The sequence below is a fragment of the Paralichthys olivaceus genome, chromosome 10, assembly GCF_024713975.1.
Source record: "Paralichthys olivaceus isolate ysfri-2021 chromosome 10, ASM2471397v2, whole genome shotgun sequence".
Lineage (NCBI taxonomy): Eukaryota > Metazoa > Chordata > Actinopteri > Pleuronectiformes > Paralichthyidae > Paralichthys > Paralichthys olivaceus.
In genome coordinates, this window is record NC_091102.1 from 4,228,123 (window position 1) to 4,253,640 (window position 25,518).

The window sequence follows — 25,518 nt, forward strand, 5'->3', positions numbered from 1 at the left end:
ACAATAACATCCTAATCATTAAATATTTCAGCAGTGTGCACAGTGTCATTGTTTTGGTGCTGCCATAATGAAATATCTCCTGCCTCTGCAGACATATGGTTCAATATATTTACAGAACGTGTTACAGAGCCCATTAACAGACACTTGCAGGGCCTGGAATAGCTCTCACACATCTTGGGTGAGCAAACACGTTGGTCTAGATGAGCACCATCTGGCACTGAGTGACTTCTTCAACAAACGTGTAAATCGTCACCTGCCATCATCATTTTTCTGAGGATAATGAAAGCAAGAGTTGGCTTTGATAAGATTCTCAAAGATTCATCATTCTGACTTTTCTGTTGCTTCTCTCTCTGTTTTTCAGTCCATGGTAGCGTTCCTGAAAGAACCATCAGGGCCCCCACTGTGGGAGGAGAACCCTGAGGCAAAAGATATCGTCCACATAGAGACAGAGAAAGTAAGTACGGACCAGGCTCCTCGGGTGGTCAGATGAAATGTGGGAAATGGCAAAAACCTGTGAAAAAGTGGAAGAGAAATGGTTTCTTCCAATACAGTAATCAGAGTGTAGCTAGCAGTCAGTGAGCAATCTAGTAGCCTCGAACGTAGCTTCCTTCCCTCCAATTTTTCTCGTAGAAGAAGCCAGACAAAATGGCCCTGTCTTCCAAGCGTGTCCATGTTTGCCAGCACCTCTTTTCTTTTTTTTTTTTGTATCGTTGACGTTATGGCACACAGAATGGCACACACAAAGCAGCATGTTTCTCCCTTGTTGGCACTGTTAGCAAACACACTTCGACAATGAAGACAACCACATACAGTGTGTAGCCGTCCAATCGTGGCCAGATGATTGGTCCTTTCAGTGTGTGCAACATAAATCGCTTTCCATCTCAATTTACTCGTTCGCTGTGAGATGGAATTCAACATTTCTAAAGTCGTACAGCGTTTCCCCAGCTCCAGGAGACGACACGGGGAGATATAGCCGTTAATGCGATGCAGGATCCACCTCTCCTCATCTGTCCCGTTGAGCGTTGAATCATTGAAGCTGACACAGCAACCTGTCTACACCTGCACCACGAAACCCTTTAAAGCAACATATCAGGGCTCTGTCATCAAAGGTCCACACAGCGTAGAGTTAATGAAGTCGGTGCTTACACCTAAAGTACATCTTAAGACAGCTCTCGTGCAGCAGGGTCAGATCATGGCGCTCGTTTCAAACCTCCCCCACACATTCACCTACAGCCTGACAACCTAAGACACTCAGAAATGATATAGTGCATTTTATAAGGCCCCTTTAGTTTAATGAGCAGCAGTCCTGACGGTTTGCCCATCCACTCGTGCCTGGAGGCTTGTTGAACGTGTCAACAAACGATCATGCTGAATGTGGGTTCTTCTAGGAAGTAGCTGAGCTCATGCAGGTGATGACGAGGAGTAGAATCTCGTATGGGGGCTGAAGAAGAAAGTTGCTTTTTTTCCCCGTCTACTCAACAGTTGACAATTAACTACCGAAGCAAAGGGGGAGGTGTGCTGCTGACCATAATGTATTCTTTCTCCCATGACAGCAAATTTGTAGTTGCTCTCGAATGTCCTGGGTGTTCGCCCCAGTGTTCAGATTCTGAAAGACGGTCACCTCTAACTTCTCCAAGGTGTTTGAAATCAAGCCTATGGGCCTCGTTTGAATTAAATACTTGTTGCCATGTGTCGCAAGCCTCCCGACTCCCTCTCTTTTCGGGCTTGGGTTCTGACGAATGCGGACATGGCTTGAGTCCATGAAGTGAAGGAATCAGTTATAGAAGTTTGGTATTCACTCTCAATAAACCTCAGAAAACTTTTCACGATGATTTTATATCACACTGTATATTTTATGTTTATGCATTTGTTTGTATTTTTCTTTTTTCTTTTCAATATATAAAAAAAGATGCAGGTCTGCTCAAATCTTTTAAAGCTCTGTATAAAACTGAGCAGCGAGCTGTCTGAGCAATCAAGCTCTTTGCAGTCATCACGGAGCTTTAGTCAATAGTAGGGATGTCTCTTTCATTCATTTAATGAGGTGTAAATATATTTTCTTCATAAATAATAAAATATCTCAATCATTTTCTTGCTCATTGTCTCCTTCTCTATTTAAGGACTTCAGGAAGCTGCTGAAGAAGGAGGAGAGGCCGATCCTCATGATGTTCTACGCTCCCTGTGAGTCTTTTTGTAATTATCACAGTAGCTGATAGACTGATGTGAAGTGTTGTGATGAGTATCTGGGGAAACTGACAGCAGATCATATTGATGCAATAAGATGCCTCATTTGTAGAGAGAGTGTATGTGGATGAGATCAATAAACTGAGTTATATCTATAATTGCATTCATCGTACCTGGCAACACACTCTAGTCTACGAATATACGACACAGCGTTTATCATTCGACGATGACTATTTTAATTTCTGATTTATAATTCTCTTTTTCAGGAAATTGTTGCAATAGCACGTCGTCTGTAACCGAATGTTTAAATCACTTGTTCCATTCACAGTTATATAAAGCAGAAAAATAAACAGCTCATCCTCACAGCTGTTGAACTGGAAACATCCTGTGACATTTTTCACCGGCTTAAACAATTTACAATTAACCGATCAATAACAGCCAAGTGCCAGCCGACTGATTGTTTCAACAACACTTAGAGAACGAGAGTTAATTGTCTTGTCTCCTATTGTTGCTCAGTTGTAAACAGATTACATGAGCTTTTCTGTGCGTTGTTCTCAGTACAGATGATCGACAAAAAACATTTTCCGTAGCAGATGATGGGAAATCCTTTCGCAGTCGTATTGACGCTAAGCTCTTTTGTAATAACATCTGTTGCTCTGTTGTGTTGCAGGGTGTGGCGTATGTAAGAGAATGCAGCCCATCTTCCAGCAAGCAGCCACAGAAACAAAAGGAAAATATGTAAGTCTGATTAATCTTCCTCTCGGACCCGTGGTCAACCGTCATATTGCGATTACCTCTTTATCTTTAATCCGCTGCTGTTCGTAGACGTGGAGCAGATTAGATGAGACGTGTCAGCGCTGAATGCCTGGATGGTTATTTGGCAACTTGCAAGAGTCTGACAGCCTGATCCTAAATGAAAGCTTTCCTTGTATTTCCTCCAAAACGTCTCACAAGTCAAATACCCCAGCAACCTTTGATTCAGCAGGATAACAATAACTCAGGTGGACTTTTAAGGCAATGCAGAAGCCCTGATCCTCTTTCTGCTGGACCAGATATCTATGCTTAATCTGGGTTTTGGCTCGCATCGACATACCAGAGCTATTGCAGTACTTCTTTCAAAAGTCCACTAATCTTCCCCAGCAATGTGGCCTTAATGAATTTCAGTTTTATAGTATTGAAAAGATCCATAATCAGTGTCCATATTAAATGTGTTTGGTTTTTCACCTGGCACCTGCAGTCACAATTAAGGGCTAAGAAACTTCCAGCTGCAGTTTACAACCTACATATAGATTAAATGTCAGTTTAGTCTGCCCGGCCTCTGTGTCTACTCCCCAACTTTTCGTTTTCATCACATTTTCTTCCCCTGCCTGGTCTCATGGGTTCCCTAACGACCTGTGTTGTTAGTTTGCAGACAGGCAGTATTACAATAGCAAGCAAACCTGATGGGACTGATGTGTGAGGTCGTGCTCGGTTCCCAGCCGTAGAAATAGATTTTAACGGGACTACACAAAAGCTTCCAAAGGCCTGTGTGATCATCTCGTGAAACAAATGTTTTGCGCTCATAAACACTTCTCCTCGAGCATTAGGAGTCGACTGTGAACTACCTGCACAATGGGAGCAGAGAGGCGGCTGCCTGAGGAGCAAGTTAAGAGAAGTGCGCTTCACAAACTGTAAAAAAGATAATTTAACAGCATGTTTGTTTTGATTATGAGACAATGGGTATGAGTGCTGGAATATAAGGTGTTGGTGGGGTGTGTGTGTGTGTGTGTAATAAGTTTAGGGCGTTTGAGTGTTACTGCAGAGATTAACAGTGCGGCTGAGCCGTGAAAGGTTGGAATACTGAATTGATGGTTAGCCAAGCCGTAAACTTGTGAGCACATTTCTCGCCTCACTTTTATGGATGTAGGAAGGTGTTGAGACGATTTCGGAAAGTTTTGTGTCTCGCCAGAATGAAGCTGTTATAAACATTGGGGTTTGCTTTGATTCTGTCATTTGTGTGTGTGTGTTTTTTTTGTTTATTCTGTATTTTCTTCAAACTTAAATTACATAACAGGGATATTGTTGCAGCACACTGTCAAATTGAAATAGGTGGAGAAGCCACAGAGAGCTTGTTATGAATCGTAGACATGCTATGAGATATTTCTGTCATGAACAGGGTGTTGTACAATATTCTTTTATATGTTGTACTTGTTTGATTTATATCAAAGCAATGTCAGCAGAGAAGAATATCTCCATGTAGTCATCATTTATTCCCCCACAAGCTGTGGTGCAGGTATTGGATTTTTCATTGTTAAGTCTGTCAGCGCCGCCAGCTGTAACTGTATCTGAGGCCGACTCTTACTCAGGATGTAATTTTAGGACTGGATCATCGCTTCTCAATAAAACATCACATCGTTCTCTCCCATCACCGGACACTGCAGCGAATGCCCCGATGCGAAAGTATTTCTTCTCTTTGAAGAAAATCACATTTCGACAGATAAAATATTTGATCTCTCCGTGTTCAGCAGAGTGAAATACCACTGGACTACTCACGACTAAAAAGTTTCCAACTTACATGTGCAGCACATGAAAAAATATATCCAGAGCTAATGGCTAACCTAACTTAATCCTAACATGCTATAGACAATAAGTCTTGATGCTAATCAAATGTATTTAGTGATAAAATGATCAAAATAGATTCGAATGCAAACTTTACAGTATTTATGTCGTTTCTGAAATCAGGAGTTCGCTTATTTCTATATGGCTGAAGTGAATTTCTCATCTTCTGTACAATTAAAATGACATTCAAGTGTTTGAATAGAGCACACTCATCAATATTCATTAAATCTTTCCTATTTCACAGTTTAGTCTCTTTTCATACTTTGAATAATCAATCTTTTTATTTCAGAGCCCATTGATGAAGACAAATGTGTTTTGATTTTGAATGTCCTTTCCCTTTGTTGTCCGTCCTCCCTTTATTTTTTTTTTCTCTACCTCCCTGACAACCGTTGTCTCCTTTTCCCCTTTGTTTTGTTTTTTAAGATACTGGCGGGGATGAATGTGCACCCGGCTGAGTTTGATGGCCTCAAGCAAGAGTACAACGTCAAAGGCTACCCGACCTTCTGCTACTTTGAGTGAGTCGAGTCCTCTCATCCGTCTCACTTTAGGCTCATTCCTCTCTTCCAAAGCTCGCAACATGAGAGTGGGGCAACTTCAAACAGGAGCCGCGGTCCAGGCCTCTTGAACACCAGCTGACATGATGGCAGCTAACTCGAAGCTTGTAAAGATGACCGTCAAGGTTGAGAACTCGCTTCTAACAGGTGGAAAGAAGAAAGTTTGTGATGAGCTTTGAGATCCTCTGGCGCTCCCTTTGAAAAAAAAAAAAAAAAAAGTAAAGTCTCAGGAGAGAGTCAAGGATTCTTGTAGCAGCTCACCGCCGTCATCACAGGGGACAAACTCACAGCTGGGGCTGTACAGTTCGCTTTAAGTAGAGACATGTTGTTGACATAAGCAACTTCAGTATTTTGATAATTGATTGTTCAAAGAAAAATACTTTGAGACAGTGCCTTGTTCCAGCCTCGGTTTTAATTAATTGCATTCTTCTTTGTCTTTTATTGGAGAGAACCCAGTTTATCTTACGGCTTTGTAGTTTTATTTAGACATAATGAGCATTTCAGAGCGGCCATCGCGGTGCTTCGTCTGAGACAACACATTAAATTGTGAGCAAAGTTTAACTTCCTGCTTAACGACCCTGGTTTTTTTTTTTTCACCAGAGCCCTCTACTTCAGGAACCAGCTGTGCCTGTACAGCTGCCCCATTGAAACAAATGGAGAGGATGCATTTTACACACACGGAGCTGTTTCTGCTTAACAACTCAAAACGAGTCAGCAGTTTTAATTATTAATACGTCAGACTAAGTAAAGTCCTTTCGTTTATCGCACCAAAGTTTTCTCCATCTTCAAGAACCCCTTACGGTCACATGTGACATTGATGCAGCACTCGGCAGCTGCGTTTCTTTTTTTTGTGTTTGAAAGAAATTCCTGCCGTTGGTAATCTGATCGCTTCAGTTTGCTGTTAAGTTTAAATATTCACACAGACTCCAAACACACTTAGCTTGTAGCCATTTACACAGTAGGGGCTGGGAGTGTGACTGATGCTGTTTGTTAAAGCAGACCCCCCTCAGCAAGAGCATCCCTGCACTGTCCTCATATTTACAGTGTTGTTAAGTGTGTGTTGTGTAGCTGGTTCTCTCCATTGTTTGCTTCTTATTCCTCCTGCACTGGCTTTATCAAGCCCGTTTTCACATTAAACACTCTCTCATTCCAGTCTGGCCTTTTAATTAGACCGGGACTGATTAAGTGCCTCTGTGGTTAGTCGGTGTGTGTGGGTGTGTGTGTATTGTGTGAATGTGGGCACACACTCCGTGCACTGCACTGCAGTCGTGTGTAGCTGAGCCAGTCTGTTAGCCGGGAGCACATTAGTGTCAGTGCAGGGCAAGCTAACGACCATCCGAGCCCATTGGCTTCAGTAATGAGCCCCTCACTGATAAACGGCAGCTAATCACTGCAGGGTAAATCAGCATCAACGCCGCTGGAGTTATCTCGCCGCTGCACCCGCTGTAAGACCAAGTGTTCAAGGTCTTTTACCTTTTCTGTCCTGCAGATTAAGAAACCTTACAGAACCAAAGCTGCACCGCACGTCCACTTTCTGTCAATTAAACAAACAATTTAAAACGAAACGGCTTCTTTGTTCTTGCTTCGTCCTTTAAGAACAAAATGCTCAAAACTGTCAAGTGAGCTACATTTATTTCAAATTTCCTCAACTTGATTTTACAAGGTTTCCGTGTACATTACAGCGGCAGAGATAAAGCAAGTGAATATAGAGTTGGTCATAAATCACCCTGATTGAATTCCAAGCAGCTGCTCTCCTCCACGGCAGTCAGTTCATTTTAGATGTAAGTTTTAAGCCCTGAATCCAGTGTGTGTATTCACGTATCACCTTTAATAGTGTCCACAGTGTATCTCTGGAGCCGTGGCGGCGGTCGTCTTCAGCCTCTGTATTCGCACAATCACACTGCCCACAGCCAGGCAGTACTGACACTGATCCTTCGGGCGCTGGGCTGAGCCAACACATTTGCTTTCCAGCCTACATTTAGTCACAGCCAGTAAAGCAGATAGAGTCATTCCTATGAAGGAAATCTGCTTACGTTTTGAATCTTTTCAGCTTGCAAGGCTGAGGAGATGCTTCCAGCTCATTTCAAATGCATTACGACGGGTTACTGGTATTTCTTATATGCTTGTTTAAGTGTAAGACATAAAAATATAAGACAGCGGAGGGAGTATCAATCATAACTGAAGTTTTCCTCATTAAACGTCTCTTTTTCGGTTTGGCTGTTGTGTTTCTAGAAGTCCTGACCCATGTCTTTGGAGGCTTGGAGTTGTTTTGGAGCTTGTCAGCTTTGATTAACTATGGATTCCAACTGTAATTCTGTTTTAATGGTAAAAACCAACAACAATAGAAACCACAAACCACGATAGCAGCATTATCCACTCCTCGCATTTGGTGCTTGGGTTTAAAACAGTTATTCATCACTAATTTATTTTTAATGCTTCTCTCGTGTTGCAACTCAGCCTCCTCGCAGCTCCGCATCTGAGCTGGTACACAAACAAACATTATCTGGGTCATTGTGTAATTTTAAGTGTATTATGCTTCAAAAGTGATTCGAGAATTTTTAAGCTTCTCAGACCCGAAGCCAGAATCCTGCATGTAGTGACCTTATAATAATGAACAGGAGGAAAATAATCCTTCAAGTAAAATTCTATGATTATAATCAGTATTAAAGTGTTGTTTTCTCTCAAATGAAAGTTACCATATTAGCAATACTGCAGCATAATATAATACTACTAATAATAATTGTGTCCATTGCTGACAGATGGTTTAGAGATCACCTTGTTCTTGTTCTCTGCTGTTTTTCAGGAAGGGGAAATTCCTTCATCACTATGAAAACTACGGAGCCACAGCCAAAGATATCGCCGACTGGATGAAGAAGTGAGTATGGTCCTTATCACTTTCACGCTCTCAAGATGCCTCTAGCATGCACAATTCATGTTTGTGTCCAGAGTAAAAAAGCACAACTTCCAGACTACACTCTGCTTTCTATCCACTGCAGTAAACAAACTGCTTGTACATCTCACGTGTAAAGCCGGGCATCACTGAGGACCGGTGACGTATATTTATAAGCTCTGACGTTCTTCTCTCGACACTGGAGAAATTAAGAAAATAGGATTTCTATTTGTTATTTCCACATTGTGTCTCACTGACTCAATTTCTTCAGAAGACATAAGTCAATGATGCTTTACTCTCTCTCGCTGAGTCATTTTTGTGCGATTGGCTGGAGCAGCTCTCTCAGATGCTGCAGCACTCTCACACACACACACACACTCACACACACACATACACACACATCTCAGTGAGAATGATGGAGAAAACTAAACATCATACTCAGACTTGCATGTCAAGGCACAATCATCAGCAATCTGTCGTCTGTCTGTCGTGAAACTTCACCAGATACAGAGAAAAACATTTATTTTCTGCCCATCTCATCGCTCATCTGTCTTAGCCCCAGGGTGTTATTCATGCTTGCAGCCCCTCATACATAGTCAACTAAAATATACAAACCTGGCTTAACGATTCAATTAACCATCAGCTAGCCGATTGTTACGGATGCGGTCCTCATTTCAATCAGAAATGGTCAGTCGTTTAAAGTGTCATTCAGGGATTCAGTTCAGCATCGTGCCAGAGCAGGAGTGGATTCAGTGGCCAAAATGTTTTTTATTTATTTATTTAACCCTCCTAATGATGTTCTGAGTGTGTAGTTTATATTTAAAATAAGAGTATGGGCCAGTAAGAGTACCATTAATTGTAGTAGTGGTAGATTTAGTACTACAGTTAACGTAAAACTCTTCCCTAGATATCACTTTGTCTTTCTACGGTCGTCATCGTGCCTTTTCCTGCCTCTCTTCACCCTCACTCACCTTGTGAGGTGTCATCAATCTACACCTGCTCTGCTCTTGTCTGGTTTTTCTGTCTCATCTTGGCTCGCTCTCTCCACCCTCTCTCCCTCCCTCTCTCTCTCTCTCTCACCTCTGCTCGGCTCTCCCTGCTTCCCGTTTCCCTCCGCCTCCCTTTTCCACTTGTGCTAAGGGCCTGGCAGGAAAGCCACGGCTGTCCACAGGGTTGCAGCCAGAGGGCACAGAGCAGGGCTTTCACAGCTATCACAGGAAACGGAGCGAGACAGGCAGAGGATGTGTTCAAGCAGTTTCTCCAGCCCAGAGGCAGAACAAGTCCCTCCCCAGTCCTAAGCTTTTACTGCTCAGCTTATTCAGGGGCCAGCAGTATAATTTAGAAGTGGTTAGCAGTCGGGCTGACAATACTGTGTACAATTAATCCTCAAATTTCATTTTTAAGATGAAAACTGTGGAAGAATTTAGTTTAATAAACACACATTTCTCTTTTATTTCATGTATCTTTCCTCCTGTCCATCGAACTCATTGAAATACGAAGATAGTGACCTCAGACAGATGTAAATGAATAAGTCCCATATGGTGCAAAGATTAAAGACTGTCTTCCTGGAAGCCTCATCACTTCTACTATTTGTTGAGTCAGAGGTTTTTTATAATCTGGAGATTCCGCAGATGAGGAAAAGCTGAAAAGGTTTTTTGAAGTAGACGGTGTTGAAAGGTTTTTCCAGAACAGTCTGATTTGCTGCATTCATATTTTGAGATGTCTTGAACACGGGGCTATCTCTGCAGCGCACGCCGCCTTTTCCTTTTTTTTTTTTTTATCTCTTCTCCCCCATTTATCTCCTCTCCCCCAAATTTCTCTTTCTCTCAGATTCGGCTGTCTCAGTTTTTTATGATTTCTCCCTTCAATTTCACTTTTTTCATTTGTTTTCACCGGCATAAATTATTCACTTTTCGTCTGCAGGAACAATAGAAGTTAGAATCTGTCAGTTACTCTCACATCACGGTATTTATATGTTTTAGTCCCGTCCACCAACGTCACACAGATAATGCACAGCGGCGTAGTTGCATGGTGAATGGATGAAACTCTCGGTCCCTGGTGTACTCCGGTGCTGAGCTCTTCTGTATTGAGAGAGAGATATATTCGACAGATGACATTGTTGATTAGAGATGTGTATCTGGAGGACAGGCTACATTTCTTAACAGTGTTTTTTTTAAGAGATTACAGTCTCATGAGGCTTCAGCGTCTTGGCTCAGACCAGAGTGATGATGAGAAAAGATTGCATAAGGGGTTTGTGTGTGTATACTTGGTTTTTTTAACCTCTTTAGGACCTTTTCAAGGATAAACACTGATCTTGTCAGGACCAGTCGACCTCATGGGGACTAAAGCCTGGTCCGTATGTGGTAAAACATCATTTCTGACGTGCGGGTTACAGTAAGGGGGACTTTGTGAATTGTGGTTGGGGGGGGGGGGTTAGCAGAACAGTTGTGGCCTTACTTGGACAAAACCTGACTTTTGCGCCAGTGTTTAGAAAATAAATGGTCTTTGTATTGTCCCTGAAGATGACCAAAGTTAATGTGTGTCTTTTTAAATGACGTGTGTGCACAAGTGCAGGGAGTTTGTATTTGTGTATCTCAGTGTCCACTCGTTCTTGATGTTGCGCCATCGTGCGCTGTCAGTAAGGCAATGCTGCTTTGTGTGTGTGTGTGCGTGGTTGTGTTTGGGTGGAGTGTGTGTTACAGCTGTGTCTGATTTTTGCTTCGTACTGTTTACATGCTGAAATTTGTCCCTGACCTCCGTTGCCTTTTCTGGTTTCCCCTTCCTGTTTCAGCCCTCAGCCCCCGCAGCCGAAGACGCCCGAGGTGCCATGGTCTGAGGGGGACTCCGCAGTCTTCCACCTGACTGATGAGTCCTTTGACGTCTTCCTGGAGGAACATCCCGCCGCCCTGATCATGTTCTATGCCCCTTGTAAGTAATAAAGAGAGCCTCTTTTTCAGCGTTTTTTCCACAATAAATCAATTATTAATCTAAAATTATTATCTAAACGAGTCACAGCCTAAATAATGAAGTTAAATTGCCTGTTTTGTCGAACCAGCAGCACAAAACCAAGATGATATTCAATCAGTCATTTCTAAAAATTGTCAAGTTTTCAAGTTAAACAACAATAAAGGGAGTAGAAGCTCGTCTCTCAATATTATTGCTCTCAACAAATCCCATGAAAAAAACAAAACCGTGATTGCATTAGTCTCCGTCAGTACTTCAGACTTCTCCAAAGTGTGTTGGTGGAATTCAGCTTTGAGCTCTGGTTCCCAATGAAGAAGTCAAACCTTCTCTTTAAAAAGACACAATACTTGGTTTTGGTATTTCTATGGTCGGGATTTAGGATTTAAACAAGAAATATTACAGAACATTTCCAGGCCTGTGCTCTAACAGCCCACTTTTCTGTCCTCAGCAAAGAGAAAATGGTTTCAGTTGTAAAATATGTGCAGCAGTGTTTCAGAAGAGCTTCACATTCCTCCCTGCTGCGTAAAACATTCTCTCACAGATTCACAGTCATTTAGACACACGGAAAATATCATCTCTGTTTCACTCATGCGCACAATAACTCTCAGCTGGAGAGAAGCAACTTAAGAAAGAGATGGCAACCAGATAATGTTGTGGACATTTTTGACGTGAGATGGGAGGAAAATGTCTGCCGTGGAAAAGGCCTTTTGGAAAGCTGGGACTTTTGGACCAATTGCAGGAAGTGGAGACAGCATTAAACAACGAGAGCAGAAAAAGTGGAGGCAGCTCACATGAGAGTTTTTTTAGTCTTTGGCTCTGATAATGTAATATAATGCTGGACTGTGGAAAACCCTGAGGACGAGCTGTGTAGTAACTTTAGATTCTTGTATCACTCACTCACTCACTCTCGAGTTCATCGTCACAAAGAATACGAACCCATCGCCATATGGTTCACATCAGCCTGGCTGTCATTGGATGTGTTCTCGCCCAGTACTGCTGTTCTGACAAAGAACTTGTAAACATGCCAGAGTTTCTCAGTGGGTTTGATTGTTTATTCCTGTTCCAGATTGTTTTTGCTCTGGTCCAGCTCTCCTGCGTGTGAGGGAACTTTCCGGAGAGATTTTACATGTGGACAAATACGACCTGTAACTGTAAAATCATGAAAATAGATTTACCCCATTTAGAAATACCCTCCGAGTGAAACAGCTGCACGACACCATCTGAACTGAATTGCTCCCAATGTCTAACTCGTAACCTCTGACTTCACCACCTCCTCGTCCTCCTCTCTCTCTACCTGTCCTGCTCCTTTTTTGCTCATCTCAGTCTCCACAATATAAAACTAAATGAATAAATAAACATAAGCCTCCTTCCACGAGCTTTCGCCCCAATGATGATTCATTGTTTTCAAAATGTCATTGCATACTTTGCTGCAGAGCTTTCGTACCTGCAGGTGTCCTGGAGCGCTGCTCTCCACCCTGAGGGTAAAGACTCTCCAGTGGCTGAAGTGATATAAACACATCCTTAACACTCACTCACTCACTGCAGAGGCACATGCTACCTCCACTTATTATTATGCACTACCTAAAACTCTAAATTATTTATTTTCAAACTTAACTTCTGCCAGTTGGCTGGACAAGAAACTGTCACAATGTGGAATTTCTGTAAATACGATCCATTGAACCGGGAGAGCCAAGTGACATAATGGTATTTATGAGATCAGCCTGTTTGGAATTTAAAAACAACCATTGCACAAGACGTACAAACCAGGATCAAGAGAAATGTTGCATGCAAGCGCTTGGATCAGCTTTTGGTCAATAAGTAGCTCCAGTGCCTAACTGTGTGTATCGCTGAGTTCTCACAGCTCCTCGGGGTAAAAAGGTTTCAGGGTTGCAGAGAATGTTTTGAAAGCAGCTTCAGTCAAACATTTTCCAAAATGTCTTAATGCCACTTGGCTTATTGATCACAAGTGTAATTGGCATGAAAATCACCCTGTGTAAGTCATTTAGTTGCATCAGATGTGTGCTAATGTTTTACCACCGTGCACAGCTGCGTAGCTGAGCTCTGATGCTTCAGCAGACTCTGTATTTTATGTAGGTTAATTTGCATTTTCACTGAAGTCTTTGCCAAAATGAAAGTTAGAAGAAAGTATCTTAAAAAAACGACAACTAATATTGTTGAGTCAAAAGTTTTTTCATAGTTGAGCTCAGGATTAGGTTTATATTAAACCATCCATCCTGCTTAAAATCTGCTATGAGGTTCCATAATCTCATTTTTATATCAATATTAACTTAAGCATTAGCCGACACCACATGTTATTGAGAACTGGTTGAGATGAATTACCTTCATTAGTTGACGTGTAGTTATTAGTTACTTATGTCAGGAAACTGGATGACTCAGGATCTTTTTTTTTTTTTTTTTTTTTTTTTTTTTGCCATCCTCGTATATAGAAAATAGTTTTTAGTTCAATGTGGTGTCACAGCTTCACAGACGCTCGTCCTGCGGTCGACTCACCCTGCGGACAGCAGACAGTCACCCACGCTCCTCAAATCAAGGGCAGTCAGCTGAAACAGGCTGCGTCTTTTCAGCTTGCACACACAAACATCTACACACTCTCCACGGATATCGAAGGCATCTTTCACATAATGACACAAACATTTATTGCACACAATTACACTGCATATCCCTGTCTCTCTTACACACACACGCACACACACACACACACACAAACCCTTGCAGCTTCAATGCAGTTTCTTAATGGCCCTGCTGTCAGAGTGAGATTAATGGTCTCCGAGCCACCATCAGCTTGCATTTCTGTCCACCTCTCAGCATGGCCATTCTCAGCGTCCTCCAAACAGCATTCAGCGAGGGTTATTTACGCGCAAACCTACGGTGGCACAGCCGGCAACTGAACGCTGTTCCCGGACTCCCACAGCTACACAAAAGCTCTTTCCTGCAGATGTGACTGAAAGTGTTTGATGCCTAAATGTTTGGGGGTTTTTTTTCCCCCCCGACTTTCCACTTAACGAGTAGCCAGTGACTCAGTTCACAGCTGCAGTGGCTGCAGAGAAAATGACCTCACAACAACCTGACATCTAACATTTGCTGTGAGGCAGAGGGAGCTCTCAAGGCTAGGTAGTTTTTAAGCCTACATCAGGTTTTATAACAGCGTCGTGTGGCCAGTTAGGTCGTTCTCCTCACTCTGATCTTTTCTCCCCCACACTCAGGCTGAATCAGCAAACTTTTTGTGTTATAACACACACACACACACACACACACACACACACACACACACACACACACACACACACACACACACACACACACACACACACACACTGACCATGCACCACTTGCGCTGAATGCATAACAGGCTGATGCTGAGCACAGGACACACATTTGGTTTTCTCTCTTACTCATCACTTTGAAGGGTCAGACAAAGTCCTTTTAGTCACTCGGCATCTCTGTTCAGCCTCAACACAATCTACATGATCACGCACCACAATGGTTGAGTTGAAAAGCGAAGCAGCTTCTATTTTTTTTCCACGAGCGATATCCCACTTGATTTATAGCCTGCGCCAGCGCTGCATTATGTATTGAAGAAAGGAATTCCTGAACTGTTATGACAAGGGCAATTTACCATGTTTGGAAATGTACCAAGTTTGTTTCATGCATCTGTGCACAGCAGCACTGTGAGAGTGCACACACACACACACACACACACACACACACACACACACACACACACTCTCATCCCTGATCAGACAGCCTATTCATTACATCTTAAGACAAAACACCCTGTACATTGTGTGAGACCAATGTTGTGTTGTGTATTAAGTCATTTTAGATCCGAAAAAATAATGTTTACCAGTTTGCGTATACAATATTAAACACACGTGGAGTTTATTCATATTATGCTCTAGATAATAGAGATATGCAGAAGGACCACATCAGTAATCTGGAACCTTTTTCCTAAATAAAAGAACAGAGAGGTGAATAGTTTGGCGACGTTGAGATTTCTTTGAATATTGATCTGTACATTGAGAAATCATGATCTAGGAAAACACAAAAATATTTCAATGAATTCAAAATGATTCATTCATGAAGCTATTTTTGAAAAGAAAAGAAGGTTTAAGAAGTGTTATGTTTAATTTTAAATCTTCTTTTTACTGTTTGGATTTCCATTAATATCTGTAACCAAACACTTACATATTGTTTTGGTTTCATGTGAATCTCACTTTTTATGGGTTTTATTATGTATATTATTTAAAACCAAATCATTTTCAAACCACCAGAGTCACTACATGTCTCTTTGGACTAACTCCTTATTCAGCAGCATGACTTTCAATCTCTTCTACACTTGTCACTGCCGTGCTTGACTCTGCCGTTAATACATGAAACGCAATAGATTGTTTATGTCTTGCAGTGAGATATTAAAAATCACATTGGTTTTACCATGAACAATATGATAAAGCACACCACGAGGCATGATATTGATTTCAGTCATATTGCCAAGCTCTGTTTCCCCTCTAACTCCCTTTATCCTCCTCTTGCTCTCGTTCTTTCACCGCTGCAGTCATCACTCACTTTACACCCGGGCCTTAGTCCCAGTGTGTATCCAACATGCTTTCACAGACACAAACAAACACACACACCCATGCACAACATCAGAGCATTGCAGCCGTTGACGGATTAATTCAGAACAATAATGCATAAATGATCGACCTCAGATTTTGTTTCTGTTTATCAAGTACAGTTTGTTTTTTTCTGTCCATGAATAGTTTAAAACCACAACCTGCAGAAACACTTTAGCATTGTTTGGACTCCTAAATGGCCGTATTGATATCCTTCTCTGGAAACTGTCATCAGTCGGCCTCTCATGTGTGTTTTGACTCTCTCAGGGTGTGGCCACTGCAAGAAGATGAAGCCAGAATATGATGAAGCTGCTGAAATACTCAACAAGGGAGCGAATGTAAGTTTCATAACTTGTCCTTTGGTTGTGTGTGTGTGTGTGTGTGTGTGTGTGTGTGTGTGTGTGTGTGTGTGTGTGTGTGTGTGTGTGTGTGTGTGTGTGCAGCATGCACGTCTACTAGCCATTTGTTTTGTCCACTTTTCACATCTCTCACTCTGATTAACACATGGATCTACGTGGGTGTAGCGATGCCTCATTAGCAGATCATAATAATCCCTCCTCTTGGCCGGAAGGCTTCTGGCCGGTGCGTGTAGCCTCACGGTCAGCCTGTCCGACAGCACGGCCCTCAATGTGTTTCTGATTAGGTGGGTGTGTTCCTCGTCTCTCCTCTCCACCATTATGTCCTCTGTGGTAATCTAACACTCCCCAGCCAGGGGCAGGGCCTGTAAAACTCCAGCCTGGTGACTGTTGCAATTATCTCATCCATGAGAGTCCCCCCGGCCAGACACTTGGATCTTCTCCTTGTGGCTCTCTGCCCAGCACTGGAGGTCAATGTAAAAGCCTGGCCGTTATCTAATATAGATGGACCGGAGCCTCTCTCACCCTGAGCTCTTAAGACCCAACGCATCATTTATTTTTCTCCATCTTGTTCCTCTGCTTGTGTTTTTGTAATGCAGCACTTTTAAAAACAGAAAAGGTTAACGTTGAACTTTTTAAAGGGGTCGGTGTTAATTGGTGTCATGCAAAGATTTAGTCTAAGGGTCCTCGATGGGTCTAAATGAGCATTTTAACTTCCTGTTTGCTATTGTTTTTTTTTCTTCATAGAGCCCGGGTGCATTAGCAGCCGTAGACACCACTGTGCACAAGGCTGTGGGGGAACGCTTCAAGATCTCCGGTTTCCCAACCGTGAAGTATTTCCAGAAAGGTGAGGAGAAGTACACGCTGCCGCATCTCCGAAGCAAAGAGAAGATCATCGAGTTCATGCACAAGTGAGTCACACGCTTATCAGGCAACACACTCGCATCTTTACTGTAAACTGTAAAGTTATCACATTCTGAAACAAACTCAATCTCATGTACGTTGCAGATATTAAAGCCGTAGTTTAAAAAATGTAGCTTCGCTCTCGTTTGTCTTAGATTAGCTGCCACATGCAATAGATTTGTCTTTGGAAAAGGTCATTAAGAAAAGAAATGGAGTCGCGATGACATCATTACAGCTGTGGAAATTACTCCATAAAGACAAAGTCTGCGGCCAGAGGTCAACAGACATTATTTTATATAACGCTGACATCTCACTCACTGAGTATTATATCACAGCTACTACTGGGAGCAGGTCTGTTGCGTATGTTATGTATGCCTACTCAGTATCTATATTTATGCCACTGTTACCACCTACAGTAAACGTCAAGCAGTGTTTGTCATACTTAATAAACTTTGCTTTGCTGTGTTTCATGTCTCTAGTCCCCAAGCACCACCTCCACCAGAGCAGTCCTGGGAGGATAAGCCCTCCAGCGTGAGCCATCTCGGATCAGAGGATTTCCGGGAGGCGCTGAAGAAGAAGAAACACGCTCTGGTCATGTTCTACGCCCCCTGTAAGAGCTTTATTCATTACATCTCTGTGACACAACTGGTAATTAACCCTCCGCAAAGATTAGAAATCACTCCTGTACAACTAAGTAAGTGGCACTAGGTGGATTAATTTCATTTCTTGGCTATTCTGATCAAAATATCTTGTGTGTGTTAAGTTGTCGCAACCAAGTGTGATCACAGCCTTTCTCTTGGTGTGATCATATCCTGGTTTTAAACCAGGGTGCATACGTAACTCGGCGCTTCCTGCCAAGCTCCTCATCACAGGGTATATAAACTCCACCTAAACCATGGGGAGACGGAGGAATGATTCACATGACTGAGAATAGATCTGTAAAAAAAAAAAAAAAAAAACACAGTTCCACCTCATATGTCAGGGAAAACATGAATCTCTGTAAAACCCTGGAACATGAGGAACATTGTTGACATTTAAAGCTCTATTAAACACTGGGCTTTGTAATGGTGAGTTCAGCCTTGTTTTGATTTCACTCTGTGGTTTAGTCTCCTCAACATTTGCAGCAGAAGTTATGCAGATATGTTTCTCTTCTTACTTTCACCACTTGGACATTAAGTGAATCCAAATGAATTATAAACAAACTGAAAAGAGTCCCAATACGTCAGTTGTGTTTATTTCCAACTTGCAGTGAAGTTGTTGTGCTTTCACAGTAAAAACATCCAGTCATCTGTTCTCTGAGGACATTTGACATCAACTAACTCAAACTTCGGATTTAGAAAAGTCTTTGGCACCAACTAACTGAGCTGTTTTTCTTTTAAATGAGACTTCCAGAAAGAGAGAGGTGGATCTCTGTCATTGAACTTGTCTTTGAAAAGATTATTTTTAAAAATGTAGGCACCTGGTGTTATGACACTCTTCACCCGAGTGATGCAGAAGGAATACAGAGCAGCCAACCTGCTTAAATATCAACACACACACACACACACACACACACACACACACACACACACACACACACACACACACACACACAGGCACCTTTGTCCCTGTTTTTCTGCCCTTGTGTCTGATGAGGGCTTCAAAGCCAGACAGGGCACAGCGGCCAGGCCCCTGCCTCCATCGGGCCCTTTTGGTTCGCCCTTCTACAAAGAAACGCTCCAGATGCACATCAGGCAGCAGCAAACTGTCGCCCCTCCACTCCGCCTACTCCATCTGCACCCTGCTCACTGCTGTCTCACTGTTTCAGAGAGGGATCTGTGCGTCTAATAGAGCATTTGATAAGTTACAGCTGCTTCATAAGATATCGAGGCTGGAGATTCTTCAGACTTAAACGGAAACTAAATGCTTTCATATCTTCTCCTTCCTGAAAGGACTCATGCAATTCTTTGTTGTTTGTCCCTTTGTATAAATCTGGGGTTAAATTGATTTAGTGAATAATGAATACATACACACAACAGTGCAATACTTAATTGAAACAGCGGCCACCCTCAGTCAGTGCACTTGTAGCCTCTTAAATCCATTTTCGGTGGGATCATTATGATAATGTTGCTAACGAGTCATGGGAACAAATCCTGAAATCAGCCGTGGGTAACTGAAAATCTATTGGTTTGCACAGTTTGATAATTCTTAATACGATTATGTGTAACTTTAATCATCTGTTATTCTATTTGAGCGATGTCCAAGAGTTAGTCAGTCCACTGTGTGGCCAATTAAGTGAAATCTTAATAGTGTCGACAGAACCTACAGAGAGTCTGTCCACTTCATATTAATGTCTTCATATTGAAATTGGCTGCAAGCTACTTTGTCAGATATGGTATTGATTATATATCAGAACTGAAATAATACTTGTGTCCGATTTTGCCCATAATATTCTAGCGTTCTGCTAATGTATGCTAATTGGTTAAAGATAAGATAAGGTAATTCTGTATTAGTCTAACAAGGAGATATATGACTCCAATGTTCAGTCAATCACTGCACGGCCAATTAGTCCACATCTTCTGCAAAAGGGTCGTGAGAAACAAGATGCTCTATTCAAAAGGATTCAAGTAATAATGAGCACATCATTTCAAAAATCCAGTTTGTGTCTGTTAAATGTTATCAAGGGCTGAGTGACTTGTCGTTTCACTCTGCACATGGACGCTTATTTCCAATCAGCCGCTGACAATCTGCTTTCTTCCCTTTTGGAGAATGTGTTTCCCACCTCAAGCAGTGATTTTAAGTTTTTAACCTTTCCGGCAGAAGAGTCGAATTGCAGCCGGTTTTCAGTTTGATTGTAATAAACAGACGAGCCGGGCACTTGACAGAAGAGCAAGACGAGCGAACGGCTTCAAATACCAACAGAGAGTCGAAGGAAAACTGTGTCGCAACCGCAATCACTCTGCTTGATTCCGAGTGCCGTCCTCAGTAAGCTGCAGCCAGAATGTGAAAATCCTCCCCCACAGATTAATAGTTACCTGCTACAACCTGCTGCCTGTAAACATGATTTAGCTGCGGTACCTCGAGGTGTGTTTGTGTAAGTATTGACATACTGTAAACTGATGGCCGCTGGAGGAGCGGGAACTCCTGGGAGGTTGTGTTTATGGCAGCAATAAAGAGATTTACAGTCTCATAACATATGAGCGAACCATCTCTAATGTGGCTTAAACCTCTAAATAACTTCAGGATTGTGACAGCGGCACGTGCTTTATGAACAACTTTGTCACTAAGTAAATGACGGATTAAAGTTATTTCGTTTGCATCTGTGAATGTTTGTGTTTTAGTAGCATCGTGTTCGTCATTATTACCGTGCTGTGGTGCTGTTGAGGATGTGGAGCCGGATGTCGTGGTGTAAAAGTGTCATGAATGAGCTGTAATAATGTCCCATCTGTATGTCCTCCTCTCGCAGGGTGTCCACATTGTAAAAACGCTGTCCCCCATTTCACCACAGCGGCGGAGCTCTTCAAAGAGGACCGGAAGGTTAGTGCTGCTTTTACACCTTCAGCGATATACATTCATTTACACCAATGGCAGCAGCCTGAAAGGGAAGCCATCTCCATCGCCTCCTAGTGGCTGGCTTACATCATAAAGCTTGCCTCCTCCATGTTAGCTTTTGGACATGAATCAGACTAAGAAAGTCACATAAGATGTTTTTTTCTCAAAGATCCTTTCCGTCATTTACGTAGTTCCTACGACACTGATGTTTGTTCACGTGTCCATGTTTCTAATACGTTTGGTTTTAATTGGTCATCTGATGGTAAAGAAACGGGGTGACATGTCGTGATTGACAGCTGACACTAGGGCGAGCATGTGTATCGGCAGGATCTTGATACAACACCTCCATCCCCCCGATCGCTAATATGCATTTAGCTCCAAATGTGCAAGATGGTAACGTTTGAATATAGAATATTTTGTTGTCATTGACTTTGAGACGCGTCATCCATCTTTGTGGCGTGGCGATGATTCATCAAACACAAGCTACTTCTTTATATAACAATGTTAGTTTTCTATCTGTTATAACCATACTGTCTACAAGATCTGATACCAGAATTGCATAGAACTGGATTCACAGAGGGAAAATAGATGTAAATCCTCTCACGTGACTCAGTGTGAGAGAGCAAACTTCATGTTTCAACACTCTGACCAGACCTTTTGATTCTATATGCAGTGCTGCCAAATGTGAACTGGATTTCAATCCTTAAATGTCGTGACTCTTTGATAATCCGTTAAATATTGTACTCTGCACTCAGGCCTTTTTGACAGCTCAATAGGTGTCAGATAAGAGTTTCATAAAATAAACTGATAATCTGAAATTAGCATGAAAGCCCTGCAGCCTCATTGCACTCACTCAGTCTTGGATCTCAGGATAACTGTGGTATTCGGAAAACTCACAGACAACTAGTTTTTCTCTCCATCAGACTGATTCATTAAAACTTGGCAAAAAAAGAAAAATCCCTGCACACTCTGGGCTCTGGGGTTATTGGAGGTTCACGCAGTCACAACAGGACACACTCATCCTCACCCTCCATCATCTCTGCTCCCTCATGACTCGTGTCCAAACACCCTCCCACTCCTGCTCTACACTTTTAATGCCCTCTGACTGCAGGGCTCTATATTTTCAAGCTTTTTAACTTGTGACTCACACACACTCTCTCACACACACACACACACACACACTTAATGTTAACGGGACATCGCTCCAATAGTGCTCAGGCCATCTTGCTCTTTCATTTGTTTGGAATTTTTCAAAATCAATGTCAGATGGTGTAAATCAGTGACGTGTCCTCAACAACTTAGTCATCCGTTTTTCTGAGGCAATCCATTGCAACATTTCTCGATGCGATTAAACCTCAACAGATGAATAAGAAATGTTTTTTATACAAATCTGGGTATTGGACTTCAGCTACAACTCTCCTACATTGATTCCTTGATTCTCAGAGTAAACAATGAAGTGCGTCACTGCACGATCTGCCTTAAAATTACACTTTATCCTTCACAATATAACACGTGTTGGTTATTGATTTATCCAGTTTGCAAATAAAACTATAATTAACAAATATACATTTTTACACATCGTCAATGGAGCTAGTCCAGCTTCCTCCCACAAACCAAATTCATGAAAATTTGGTGAGGAGCATTTTCTGTAGGTGAGAATGTTTTTTTCTTTACGACGGTGCATTACGCTGTCCAGGGTGTACCCCACCGCTCATTCTGTGTCCGCTGGGATTGGCTCCAGCTAACCCCCCATGACCTTTAAAGGATAAGTGATATAGAAAATGGATGTTGTTTTGTTAGAACCAGTATCTGGCGGCCTCAAGGTGAAATCCACAGAGGAGTTCAAACACAAGAACCCTTATCTGTGAAGTTTGTGTGACTGCAGAAGTTTCAGATCTCTTACCTCTCGCCGTCCCTCCTGTGGCCAGTGAAGATGAGAAGTTGTGTTTGAACAGGAGTAAATCTGAAGGCTCGGCATGTGTTTACTTGGCAATCCTCTCTATTTATAAAGCCAAGCCCAAGTGTATTGTACCAGGCCGGTGTTAATCACAGTCTATTAGCCGCCCCTGCCTCATTTACCAAAGACAAACACAAGCTTAGCTGCGGCTTTGAAGACACAAACAATTAAAACTCCACATTCTGTGCTGTAAGTCAGCGGGGGAGCTGTGCACAGGGTTTGTTCTGAGCTGTTTGTCTTTTCCCAGATTCTAATCAATAGCAGCATTAAAGGTACACATTGGTTGGAACTGCTCGTTTCTTCAAGCTGTCTGCCGCCACAGCAATGAGCCATTTAATTCTCAGCATGGAGTTCCTACCCATCAACCACTGCAGTTTGTACAGGATGCAGCTACACAGTGCACTTTTAGATGCTCAATTAAATGGACGTTCAGTGGGACACCCTCTCTTCCTGGAAAACAATGACTGTGGAGATTTACTGTTGATCTTATCACGCAGGCTGAAGACCTCCTCCAGTCGAGTTTCCTGAGAGAATGTCAGTTCAAGAAGTCGTCTGGCTGAGCGGGATAACTTCCTGTTGGCGCTGCACGTACATGAATGGGATAAAATGAAAAATTAAACAGCCTTTCTACACCGTCCAAATGTTTTTGGATCAAATGTAGAAGATTCACCATTTTATTGGCCATTTTACAGCCACTCTTTTTCCGTTGATTGTATATTGGGGAAAATGCTTTTTGGGCATGGTTGCATCATGATGAAATCAGAAGTTGTAGTGACCTCGTTTGGCTGCTACAGCACAATCATTTCACAGCCCAGCACCGTTTCCTGTGGCTTGAGGAGGCTGTGCACAGTCCTACCAATAGATCCACTGATCAACAGGGGGCAATAAAAGTAAAGTGCAGGAGCTTGATTGTGAGAACAGAGCATGTTCTGAGTGTCAGTATGTTTGATTAACAAGCTGCTTGAGACTTGAGACCATCTCAACTGGTAATTCGCTGCTCCTCAGAAATGTTGCTGTTGGATCAATGTCACGATGTGAGGTTCCCCGTCAACTGAAGATGGATCAATAATGGAACTGGCTGCGGACTTTGAAGAGCAGCGTCTCTACGACTTCATTTTGTTCTGTCAATTCACTGCTACTCTGATTGATCACACAGGGCTGAGCAGTCGGATGGAGTCTGTAGTTAAATTATGTCCCTTGTTGGTGCTGCTGCTGTAAAGTACTGTCTGTATATCTCAGTGTCGTAACTCAGAGGTCGTCAAATGTAAAAAGACATTTGTTCCCATTGTAAACAGCATCTTGGTGAATTGCCCAGCTCAGGGAGAGGAGAGTGATTTGACACTGTGTTGTCAGCTAAATTTCTGTCGACTATTTGGGTTTTTTAAACATCAAACATCTCAAACCTGCTGAATAAACGCAGTGAGTCGGTGAAGTCGTTTTGTCGGGGAGCTCTCGGACTCCCTGTGTAAGGCAACTTGATTAACGGACTGTCCCTTTATTGTTACTAAATTGCCCCTGACGTGTAGTAGACTTGTTTGTTTCCTCGTCCCCTCCTTTGCATTGCAAGACGTATTTGCTGCTGATGCAGAGAAGCCACCACTCAACAGCAGTGCACTCATCTAACAGCATGTCTGTGCTTATGCAGATTTTAAATATTTCAGTATTTGCATAAGGAACAAAACAAAGAGGCACTTGTGTTTTGTAATGAGGACATGAGGTTTTAAGAGGCACTTCATGGAAGGAGGCGCAGAGAAAGTGTCTTAATGGTTTTCCTTCTGCAGCAGATCTGTCATCTCCTCATTCAGCATGAACAAGCAGATGTACCGGGAATGATTATTTGATGTGAGCAGGTTCAATGCTCAAGCGTTTAGCATCGTGAGAGAAGGTGACATTTCAGCTGTCCAAAGGGACACGCAGAGTGAGCCATGTATCAGCGAGGCGACGTTCACGCCTTCTTGGGCGACTTGTCTCTAATCGATGCATCTGCCTCACAACATAAATCTCCTTTGTTGTTTTTATGTAGGAGTGACTCCGAGTGGTTGAACTAAAGAAGAATGCACCACTTATTCCTATGCCTCCACACCTTTTATAGCCGAAGCTGGGATTCTTTAATTCCTGTCGTGTTTTTTAAAGTGCTAGTTGGCTGATTTTTAGAAGGATTTGTTTTCATCCCTGTCCATTTGTTTGTTTGTAAGTAGGACTATGCAAAAACTACTGAACTGATTACCAGGAAACTTGGTGGAAGGATGCGGTATGGGTCAGGGAGGAACTTAATTGGTGCAGATTTGGATCAACAGAGAAAAATTTATGGATATTGGGCATTTTGAGGGGACTGATATTTATGAGTGTGCGCAGTTTGATGCAAATCCAAATAAAAACCTGTATATAGCAAATTTAAATGTGGTTTAATAAAGGGATTGTTGGGCTTTGGCCGAGGGGTGTGCTCTACTAGTTCATAGATTTTAATGTCATGGATTCAAGGTGAGCACTGACTTTATAATTTCTTCTTTGGGGCCAAAAACATTAATTCCAGATTCCTCACTTGTTCAAATCTATTACTCAGCAAAGGTAGAAGGACAAAACACCTTTGTGGAGAGTTGTGTGTCATCTTCCTATTTATGGTGAGAGATGCTCCATGAGCTGTAGATGAGAGATAGAAAACTCTGGAGAACTTGAGGAACCTCACGTGTGGTTTCTGAGATTAGTAATAGATTTCTATTACTAATTTAAAGAAAGTGGGGCCTATCTTCCACTGAGATACTGTGATACCTAAACTGAGATTTTAATGCGTCACTGCTCACAACAAGAGTCGTCTCGGTGCTGTGGTGTGGGTGATATCCAGACTGAGAAGCATTAAAGAAATTGCTTTGCATCAAGAGGCACATGGGCCGATAGTTATTTATTACTGAAGCATCCAGGATATGTTTTTTAAAAGAGCTTTAATAACCTGTGG

At 42.3% G+C, this 25,518-nt stretch overlaps 1 protein-coding gene across 1 annotated transcript in view; it reads left to right on the forward strand.

Moving 5' to 3' along the window:
• pdia5 (protein disulfide isomerase family A, member 5) overlaps positions 1-25,518 on the forward strand; it is a 45,975-nt gene that overhangs the window by 16,677 nt on the left and 3,780 nt on the right. The window contains exons 6-15 of the mRNA XM_069533402.1: positions 362-454; positions 2,118-2,178; positions 2,852-2,919; positions 5,203-5,294; positions 8,137-8,208; positions 11,015-11,151; positions 16,086-16,156; positions 16,922-17,085; positions 17,557-17,687; positions 20,523-20,593. Of these exons, the coding sequence (XP_069389503.1) occupies positions 362-454; positions 2,118-2,178; positions 2,852-2,919; positions 5,203-5,294; positions 8,137-8,208; positions 11,015-11,151; positions 16,086-16,156; positions 16,922-17,085; positions 17,557-17,687; positions 20,523-20,593 (960 nt within the window). The remainder of the gene's footprint in view (positions 1-361; positions 455-2,117; positions 2,179-2,851; positions 2,920-5,202; positions 5,295-8,136; positions 8,209-11,014; positions 11,152-16,085; positions 16,157-16,921; positions 17,086-17,556; positions 17,688-20,522; positions 20,594-25,518) is intronic.